Genomic DNA, 9,969 nt, shown 5'->3' with positions numbered 1-9,969 from the left:
CAGTTTTTCTCATGTCACATGTTTTTCACTTATCTAATCTATCCCTTATCCTGAATTATAAATAGGAAATTTTACTATATTTTGATTTTACTCGGACCTTTTCATATAAATAGTGGCAAAACAGAGCACCACCGTCACTGTTTTTTCCAGCACGGAAATTTTCATTCAAAATACGAAAATATACTCCTGTAACAATCCACGAGACAGGAGGGAGTTTTATGAAATATTGCGATGAAGTAGGGGTGTAACCGTGATTCCTTCTATAGTTCCATTCCATCACCACCGGCTAAACTCCCCGCCCTCGATCGAGAAGACCTCACCTCGCCCTCCGCCGCCGCCGCCGCCGTTTCCTCCTCCTCGCGAGTCCTAACCTCCCCACTACGGCGTGCGGTCGGATCCAGATCGGAGGTACTCCCCACTCGCCACGCTTCTTCTTCGCGTCACAAGCGACCCCAGACCCCTCGCCGGATCGGATCTCGCGCGGCGTCGGTGCCGGAGCCGGAGCCGGAGATGATGTCGTCGTCTTCGTCGGATGCGGCCGCGGCGCTGGAGCTTCAGGAGTCCGGGTGGGAGGAGCTGCGGCGGGAGGCGCGCAAGCTGGAGGGCGACCTCGACGTGAAGCTGTCCTCCTACGCGCGCCTCGCCGCGCGTTCCTCCTCCTCCGCATCCGTCTCGGGCGCCGCCTCCCCCACCGCCGACCGCTCCTCCTGGAAGTCCATGGAGTTCGAGATCCAGTCGCTGCTCGGCAAGCTGCAGGACGTCAACGACGCCATGAGCCGCTGCGCCGCCTCCAGCGCCACCACCACCTCCGTCTCCCAGAAGCTCGCGCGCCACCGCGACATCCTCCACGAGTTCACGCAGGTCCCTTCCCTTCCCTCCGCTCCGCTCCTCGCACTCTCGTTTCGTTGAACCATTGGGTTAATGAGACTTTGGCATTTCACCCATCATGAGAAACGGGTTTCGCACTTTTACCATCCCTCAAACTGATTTCGTAATTTTGCCACTATGAAATAAATGCAAGCCGCTGGAATACACTTTCGGAAGTTTTAATCCGTGAAAAATAAAAAGAAGACGCCTCCTTCAATTCCTACCCCTGGCTGCTGTTACTTTCATCAGAACGGATCACAAAACGGATCGGCCCTCTCCTCCGTCCCCAGCGCTGGCCTTCCCCACGCAGCTCCCTCCCCGGCGCCGGATATTTAGACTGCTATGGTTACCTCTACGAAACATTCTATCGAACATGTACGGGGTGGTGCTGCTCTGCCATTGCTGCTTCCTGTCGCACAAGCAAGGAAGCAACCTGAGGATGAAGACGAAGGCTGGGAGCCAGCAGCGGCTGGAGCTGGAGGGTTCGACAGATCTCTCAAGGAGTAGCGGTCCAAGGTGTACATCGCCATGAGATGCTTCGTGATGCTTCTCATGTGGCCATCGGACGAGCAATACACGCCGCACATCGTGGTCAGCCTGGAGCGGCGTGACCGGCGTCCGGCACTAGCGTCGACCTCCGCACGCCTCCCCTGCGACTCGAACACGCTGCCGCCGCCGTATCTGTAACAGGACCCTAGCACTGCTATATTCTCTCCTCTCGACCGGTTCCGCCCCCGTGCAGCAGCTCGCCCCTGCCCGCGGCTTCGGCGTGGCTTGGGCGGCGGCTCTGCCCTGCCGCGGCTTTGTCGTCATCGGACTCCGCGGCACCTCCACCTCCACCTCCGGCACCAAGGGACGCTCGGACGCCGGGGACACTCGGGCTCGAGCTTGGAAGCCGGCGAGGAGGCGCTTGTGCAGGCCGCGCAGGAGCAGGGGCGCGGAGGACGGTGGCGGCCATGGCACGCGCAGGTGCAGGGGCGGGGAAGGGGAGCGGCGTGGTGGCAGGGCGGTGCCGGCAGGGGAGGGGGCAGCGTGGGGAAGGCCAGCGCCGGCGCCGGCACCGGCACGGGGAGGGAGCGGCGTGGGGAAGGCCAGCGCTGGGATGGAGGAGAGGGCCGATCCGTTTTGTGTTCGATCCGTTCCGCGTTCGGACGAAAGTAACAGCAGCCAGGGGCAGGAACGGAAGGCGGTGTCTTCTTTTTTTTCACGGATTAAAACTACCCGAAAGTGTATTTCAGCGGTTTGTATCCGTTTCATAATGGCAAAATTGCGAAACCAATTTGAGGGATGGTAAAAGTACGAAACCCGTTTCTGATGATGGGTGAAATGCCAAAGTCTCTTGGTTAATCGCTTCAAGTGGTGGTTCGTTCGTTCGTGGAAGCAGGAGTTCAGGAGGACGAGGGGGAACCTGAGCTCCATGAGGGAGCACGCCGATCTACTCAGCTCCGTCAGAGACGACATCACTGAGTCCAACTCCAAGGTTCATTTCTTCCCAGGAACTCTTCCACTGCTGCAATGTAGTACATGCCGTTTTCACTGTTGTATGTATTGTGCCTGTCTTAACACTCTTCTGTGGAAATCCCTGGCCAGGCCACCGGTGGCATGTCGCCAAGAGTGCATTTGCTCAGGGAACGAGCTTCCATTCATGGCAGCATCAACCAGGTATTCCTGGAGTTAAACAAGGCTTGCGCTGGTTTACATTTGGTTTATTGTAGTTTCAGTATGCCACAGTTGCTTAGCTTCCCTGGAAGAAGTTAGTTTAAGAAATTAAATGTTCATCTTAAGCTGATATGAATGATGTCATGTGCGAAACTGTATGATAGAAATTTGTGGAAGCAAATGTATCTTTCACTAGCCACTGCTGCAGCAGATCCCATTTCACTCATTCTGCAATCAAGAGTGTAAAAGAATAGGCCGCTAGGAACATTACGACTCAAGAACATTTGCACTGTGCCAATGTCTGTCAATATACATTTGTGCAGAGCTCTATCTCTGGCGCAAGGAACTAAGCTGCCTTTTTTTTTGTTCGATTCCAGATTGATGAGGTAATTGGCCAAGCTCAAAGCACAAGAGTAGCTCTTTCCAATCAGAGGGCCTTGTTTGGAGATATTCAAGGAAAAGTGAAGCAGTTGGGTGAAAAGTTCCCAATAATCAGAGGTCTTCTTGGTAATATTTTGATCCCTTCTTTGCATGCTGCAGCACTGTTTTTTTTTTGGTTGTTATGCTATGATGCAATTGTATTAGTCACTGCTGTGTGATATTTTTCCCATGGACTCCCTGCAGCCACTGTGTTGCTACATCCATATAATTATGCCTATCCGTCCTTGCAGGCGCCATTAAGCGGAAGAAATCAAAGGACACTATAATTCTTTCAGCAGTGATCGCGGCCTGCACCATCTTTTTGATTATTTACTGGCTTTCAAAATGATGGGATCTCACCTGAAAGAAAGTTCCAAGATCTCCCTTCTTGGCCCGGATTAGCTGATAATATCAGATAGTGTATCAGCACTGAGAAAGATGGAACGAGAGACCAGTTTCTTCAGTTTTCATTGATTTGTTCGACATCTATTGTACCTTGTATGAGATTCCACATATGTAGAGAATTTTTGCTGGTTCAGTTCAGTAAATATATACACATACATGGTAACATGAAGCTGATGCTTTCTGTTAGAAAAGTGCTATCTGAACGCTTAACTTTAGATGTAAATGAAAATTTGCGACATTTTTATGTTTGGAGCCTGCATATTTCAAATTAATTAGTTGAAATGATGGCGTGGAATCCATCCATCAAGACTAGCAATTATACCCTGCTCTCCTCAGCCATTAACACCTGAACAACTGATATGAATGGGGAATTTAGTTGACAATCAAATGCCTTGAATCATTAAAACGATCGATATCAACAAGTATAGTTTGATACATATTGGCATAAGCTGCTTCAATACACTGTTAACAGCTTTTGTGATGAATAATTAGCCTTTCCTTTTAACTCTCTATATAAAAAAAAAAAAACTATGTACACCCAAAGTTACAAGTTTGCGACAAACTGGTTGAGCTGGAAAGACCCATCTCAAACCCAAAGTAAGAAGAGAGACACTGCCGATGTTGAGCTTGTGGCCGTAATCTTTTGTTCTATCTTGATAACAGTCAGAAACTCGGCCACCAAATTCATTGTCTTGAGATGAAGACTGATCCAGGCCATCTCAGCAAAACTCATCGTTATGTTAAAATATGGTGACCGCATTGCTGATGGCTGGAGAAAGACAAACAAAAAGCCAGGTGCTTTAATCAGACCCCATATAAGGGTAGAGCTACTCTGACAAAAGAGTAACAAAGTGCCCCTGTGAAAACGTAGCTGTCAACTCGGTCAAGAATTCCACCTGCATTGTAGCATTGTGTCACAATCATGCATGAAGTATGAAATACTGATAGAACATGAATACAATGCGGCTATGCATTTCTCCACTTCTATGATATATATTTTCTCCAAGGATGATTATTTCAATGCAGTACAAGCAGTGTAGAGAAGGGCATAGGGGAGATCAACACTGCTTACCATGTCCAGGAATGAGTGATCCAGAGTCCTTCACACCAGCATCACGCTTGATCAGAGATTCAACAAGATCCCCAAATAATGAACCCAGAAAGATCAGGATTCCATAAGCTGTAGCACTGATATCAACGAAATAGCTATTAGGCACTGAAATGAAATGTAGCCCAAATATTTTCCATTCGCAAACAAGGGAGTGCAGTATTGCCATCTATATGTTGCAACTTTGAAGAAAATGATAAAATTATGATAGGCTGCAAGTCCTTTCAGGATAATCAAGTCCAAAGTCTAATAAGAACATAATATAGTTTTCCTTTTTGGTTTTGCTCTTGATGTGCTAGATGGCACTTCCACAATAATAGTAGAAATTCCAGAAGTCACACCTCAACAGCGATCTTGGCCAGCGTAAGACAGTTGACAGCAGCACAGTGGTAAGTACACAGCCAGCTAGACCAGCTAAAGCACCCTCCAAGGTCTTCTTAGGGCTTATGTTAGTCAAAGGAGTACGACCAAATGCCTGAAACAACGAATAAATAACATGGTCACATGGTACTCCTTTCAACTACTAAACTGTAGACTTAACTGACCACACGTTATACCAATAAATTAACTGGGCACTGCATAAAGCAGGTATCAGTTGAGTGCAGCTAGTCTTAAGGTGAAGCTTCAATGGTTCACCTTACACCATGAACCACATGGTTTGTTGGCATCATAATTCATGAGCAACAGGCCTTATTTCAGAAAGTGTCTTAAGGTATACAGATAACAGATACTTGCTATAACTAAAATAATGAGCTACAAGAACCCAAACAACTACACTTGTTTCTTAGTCCAATATTACACTGGTGCATTGGTAAAAGTAAACACATGGTGTTATGCAGCACAAAATAAATAACATCAACAAAGCCTTTAGTCCCACGCAAGTTGGGTACTCTAGATATGGAACTCAACAATAGAAAGAAATAAAAAAGAAAATAAAACGTGTTAATTAAAGAGCATACCCTTCCACAAAGGAAAGCAAATGTATCAGCAGCAATGATGCTACTAATCGCCATCAAGGTTGCTACAAGTCCAACTGTCCAGTGAGCTTGTCCACCAAGAAGAATTGGCCAGCTGTATGCTATACCTGGCAAAACACACTGTATATTAGGGGAGGGCCTTACAGGTAGCAAAGAAATAGATACACTAGAACCATATGACCTTGTAAGGACTTAGATAATAAAAATATCCTTGTAACTAACCAAGACAGCAGGAAGACTAATTAGATGGGCACAGGCCAATATAGTGAGCACACACATTATTTGTATCAACAGTAGCAAACTAAAGAGCACAAGGGCTGGAAGAGCAAAAAAGACGATCCAACCAAGAAACTTACTTGTATTTAAGGCAGGGGCAGCTAGTCCCGAACGAAGCTTAACCCAGAAAGAAGGTAGATAGCCGCAATAAAATAACCCAAAAACTGAACTAGTTAGCTGAGCAAAACGAGGATTTCCTCTTTGTAAAAGCAATGATATTGCAATAACAAATGCAGAAAACGTCACAGTAACATCCATGCGTCCATAGTACCTAGGAAAATAGACAGGTGAAATATCAGAAATCAAAGCTACGGTCATATTTACATGAAATAACAGCTGAATATGTAGAATTCTTAAATAGATGCATGTGGCCCATTTTCGCTCTCAGATTGAGATTGTGAATCCTTAGCAGTATCACCATGATATATCTACAATCCCCTGCCTATCTTGTTGAAACTAACTAATGAACTTCAAAGAGGTTCTGCGCTATTGATGTTACAAATCCCATGCAATTAAGAAGAAAAATGTAAGCTCCAAAGTCACCTAAACTCAACTATATTGTGGGGATGTTAGAACAAGCATTATTCCTTGAAATTTTCCTTACTGCATTCAGGAATGAGAATATAATCCCAATATCCTCAACCCGAAATCTTAATAATCACACCAGCAGATTACTCAATTTCACAGGCTGAAAAGTTATAAGGCTAAATTTTTTTCAATGTAGCTGATGAACTAGCTCCAATTCATTTTTCATGTTCTATTTGTCAGAACAGTTTTTCCACTGCAACGAGTTCATCAAATTGTCATCAAAATTACATAGGAATAGGAATATAGGATGATGCAATTTTTTTGCACAGCTTCCTTTCCTGGAACACTCAGATGTCAGATCCCCTCTATGACTTAAGCAGTAGGCAGCTCACAATCACATTACGCTAAAAGATGGATGCTAGTCAAATCGTAGCTAAATTACACCTCCGCTCGAAGCAAATTTTCGGCTATGAGAGAGACAGAGCACGCGCTAAAAGATAAGCAACGGAAGAAGAAACGCGATGCGCCCTTACAGCGCAAGGATGGGCATGAGAGCGCAGATGGCGGAGCACGCGCGGGACACGTAGCGCGGCGGCGGGGTCCCGCCTCCGCCGGCAGTGCCGCGGACGAGCTCGAAGTACTCCCGGGAGCCGGCAAGGACGGCGGCCGCGACGGCGGCGGCGAACACCCAGCCTCCGGCGACCACGACGCCGCCGGCGCCCAGCCCGATGGCGACGCCCACGAGGACCCGCTTCTGCAGCTGCCTGGCCTTGTCGGCCTTCCTGGCGGCGGCAGTGTCCTCCCCGCCGCCGCCGCTGACGCCGCCGGCGGCGGCGGATATGGCGGCGGCCGCGAGCAGCGGGAAGCGGCGGCGGAGGCGGAGCGGCGGCGGGGACGGCAGGAGGAAGCGGAGGCGGAGTGGAGGGTGCGGCCGCGGTGGGGAAGGAAGCAGGAGGAACGGGGCGTGGAGGCGGGTGGCCGCCGGCGCCGCCATGGCAGGTGGGAAGTGTGGGGGTCGGGAGCGTGCAGGACGGACTGGAGGCGGAGATTTCGATGTGAAATGAACAGAGATTTTTTTTTTGTTTATTAATTTTCGCCGCTGTTTTTTAGTGGAAGTAGGAGCAGAGTACAAACAAGGAACTTTTCTAAGAAACAGAGCTCGCTAAGTACAAACGTGAAGAAGTGTTTTCGACGTGTGCACGATGTAAAAAGATGCACGAAGAAGCAGAAAAAAAAATTCGCACGGCGTGCATTGAGTTGTAGCAAATGTTATAAATTATCGTGCACAACGCATGCATACGGTAAGAAAAGAGATTATTTATATACTCTATCAGATATCTAAACAATTTTAAGACCCAATAATGAGTGTGACAAAACACTAACTAACACCTCACTAATTAGTTAGTTTAATTGTACCTTGTTTAATTTCTTAGCAATTGTTATCTTGTTAAATTTTCTAGTAATAAAACTTAGTTTAAAAAGATATGTATGTATATTATTGATTTCGGCTATAAATTGCATGAGTTATTTTGAATATAATGATGTTTAAAAGGAATATTCTACGGTTTAAAGGGCAAGCACGCATAGACGTGATTGAGCAATTTATTTATAATAATTTATAATTTTGAGTGAAATTTTGAACCATGTCTTTTTATTTTAAGATGAAGGGAGCAACTAAGAATGTGCATTTATATCAGTATATTGTCTGGCACAGCGTTTCATTATTTGCACCAATCAGCTAGTTGTTCCTTCTACTCCCTCTAATGATTCTAGTTTTTTTCTAGATACATAGATTTTACTATTTGTCTTGATATAATAAAAATTATGTACCAAAATAGGCTAGAATGACTTATAATTTAGAAGAAAGAAAATATTTGGTTTCTATCATAGGAAAGGAGTAGCTAGCTACATCTAAGAGTTTAAAAATACATCCTCTCTTTATATAAGATGGTACTTACTTACTCTCTTTATTCCAAATTATAAGACGTTTTGGCTTTTTCTAGATAAATAACTTTTTATGTACTTAGATATACTTTATGTCTAGATATATAATAAAAGCAATATAACTAGAAAAGTCAAAATGACATATAATTTGAAATGGATAAAAACACGAGGTCAATGATAAGCAATACTCCCTACGTTCTAAATTATAGTCTAGATACATTGTAAATTTACAAAATAAGAAGAAGGTCAAAGTGGCTTATAATTTGGAACAATCAAACCATTTAATGGACCATTTAAGTGCCTAAATAACACAATTGGCCTCTATTTGCCATTTAAATATTGTCTAAAGTTGACCGGTGTTTTCAAGTCACAAGAATCATCATGGACCAAATTGCTTTCACTAGTCGTCTAGGCGTCGTGACGATTGCGCTCCGCCACTTTGAAACCTCTTCATGGTTGTGTCTTGTGTCACTGATATGCAACCGATAGGTCGCCTAATAATGTCCATTGCTTGTTAATGTTTTTCCATAATAATGGAAAAATTATTGATTCAAATTCTTTTACAGTTTGATCATCTTTACCCCCACTAGTAGAGAAATGACCTTTCATCCGCTTTGATTTTGGGTTTTAGTCTCGGTATTTTTTGCGTCCGGGAGTAAAGGAAGAATTAGTCCTGGTTGGAGCTACCAACAGGGACTAAAGGCCCCTGTCCTAGCACGCTTTCGCAGCAGGCCACCTTTAGTCCCGGTTGGTGTTACCAACCCGGACTAAAGGTCCTTCAACCTTTAGTCCCGACTGGTAATACCAACCGGAACTAAAGGGTGATCTTTTAGTCCCGGTTGGTGTCATCAATCCGGATTAAAGGTCTCTCATCCGGGACTAAAGGTACCCCACAAGTCAATTCAAAAGGAGAGTGTCTAGGACCCTGTCACATGTGGTGTACAGCTAAATTGGTAAGGAGTTTATACGCGAGGAAAGAGGTCATGTGTTCGAATCTCACACATCGCAAGAGAGGTCTCCCTACAATTTCGTTTATTTTTCTCCTGAGGATGGACCTTTAGTTCCGGTTATGTGACCCGGGACTAAAGGCCAGGACCTTTAGTCCCGGATTCGTAGTCCCGGTTGGGAAACCGGGATCCCAACCGGGACTACAACCCATTTCTCTACTAGTGCCTTCATATTCAACTTATTTGCACTAGTTAGTTTCTTTGCTCTATGTTTGTATTAAACCTGTTCAACCAATACTTACATACCAGTTTCCACGTGCCAACAGTGAATCACAATGTAACACACACATACCGGAGATTAATCCAGGCATGAAACATCCGCGTATTGCTTACTTGAAGACAAGAAAAAACTGTGCTTGACATATATAGGCATTCACCCAATGTGAAAAATGGAACCAAAGATTATTTAGTGGTAACAACTGCCAGCATGCCTTTTCATTCATTCATTCAATCAATCAAACAAAAAACTACACAAATGCTTATTTGCGTGACATTACATTGGACTGCTAATATCAAGCAGTCGATGAAACTATATATCGTCGATGGATCGATTCTTCGATCGATTGACATATTTGAACAAAAACAATTAGGTTACAAAAATACCAAATTAATAGGTATACAGATAGCTCATCAGCCTGAGTTGAACGCCCATCAAATGATTGTTGCATGCGGCCAGCCGGTGACGACGACGACGTATAGATAGCTCATCAGCCTGAGCTGAATGCCGGCCATGTCAGTCACCCGCATGTACGTGTAGAGTACGCAGCAGAAGAAGATC

General features: G+C 45.2%; 2 protein-coding genes across 3 annotated transcripts; one reads left to right on the top strand and one right to left on the bottom strand.

Moving 5' to 3' along the window:
• The first annotated feature begins 254 nt into the window (after nt 1-254).
• LOC136532178 (Golgi SNAP receptor complex member 1-2-like) lies at nt 255-3,471 on the top strand. Its single transcript, XM_066524781.1, has 5 exons — nt 255-861; nt 2,252-2,347; nt 2,458-2,529; nt 2,904-3,033; nt 3,198-3,471. The coding sequence occupies exons 1-5, from the start codon at nt 511-513 to the stop codon at nt 3,293-3,295; spliced, it is 747 nt and encodes a 248-aa protein (XP_066380878.1). The 5' UTR covers nt 255-510; the 3' UTR covers nt 3,296-3,471.
• Nucleotides 3,472-3,713: 242 nt separating this feature from the next.
• On the bottom strand, nt 3,714-7,294 carry LOC136532177 (phosphatidate cytidylyltransferase 4, chloroplastic-like). Of its 2 annotated transcripts, none has more exons than XM_066524780.1 (6): nt 6,774-7,294; nt 5,793-5,983; nt 5,419-5,543; nt 4,801-4,934; nt 4,424-4,539; nt 3,714-4,120 (listed from the first exon to the last, which is right to left on the bottom strand). In XM_066524780.1, exons 1-6 carry the CDS (start codon nt 7,232-7,234, stop codon nt 4,092-4,094), a joined length of 1,056 nt encoding a protein of 351 aa, XP_066380877.1. In that variant the 5' UTR covers nt 7,235-7,294; the 3' UTR covers nt 3,714-4,091. The 2 variants fall into 2 exon arrangements, with proteins under 2 accessions (XP_066380877.1, XP_066380876.1); XM_066524779.1 differs by having other exon boundaries at nt 3,716-4,247.
• Nucleotides 7,295-9,969: the final 2,675 nt, after the last annotated feature.

The sequence above is a fragment of the Miscanthus floridulus genome, unplaced genomic scaffold, assembly GCF_019320115.1.
Source record: "Miscanthus floridulus cultivar M001 unplaced genomic scaffold, ASM1932011v1 fs_546_1_2, whole genome shotgun sequence".
NCBI lineage: Eukaryota > Viridiplantae > Streptophyta > Magnoliopsida > Poales > Poaceae > Miscanthus > Miscanthus floridulus.
Note: the sequence above shows the minus strand (reverse complement) of the source record. Positions and strands in the feature narration are given on the sequence as shown.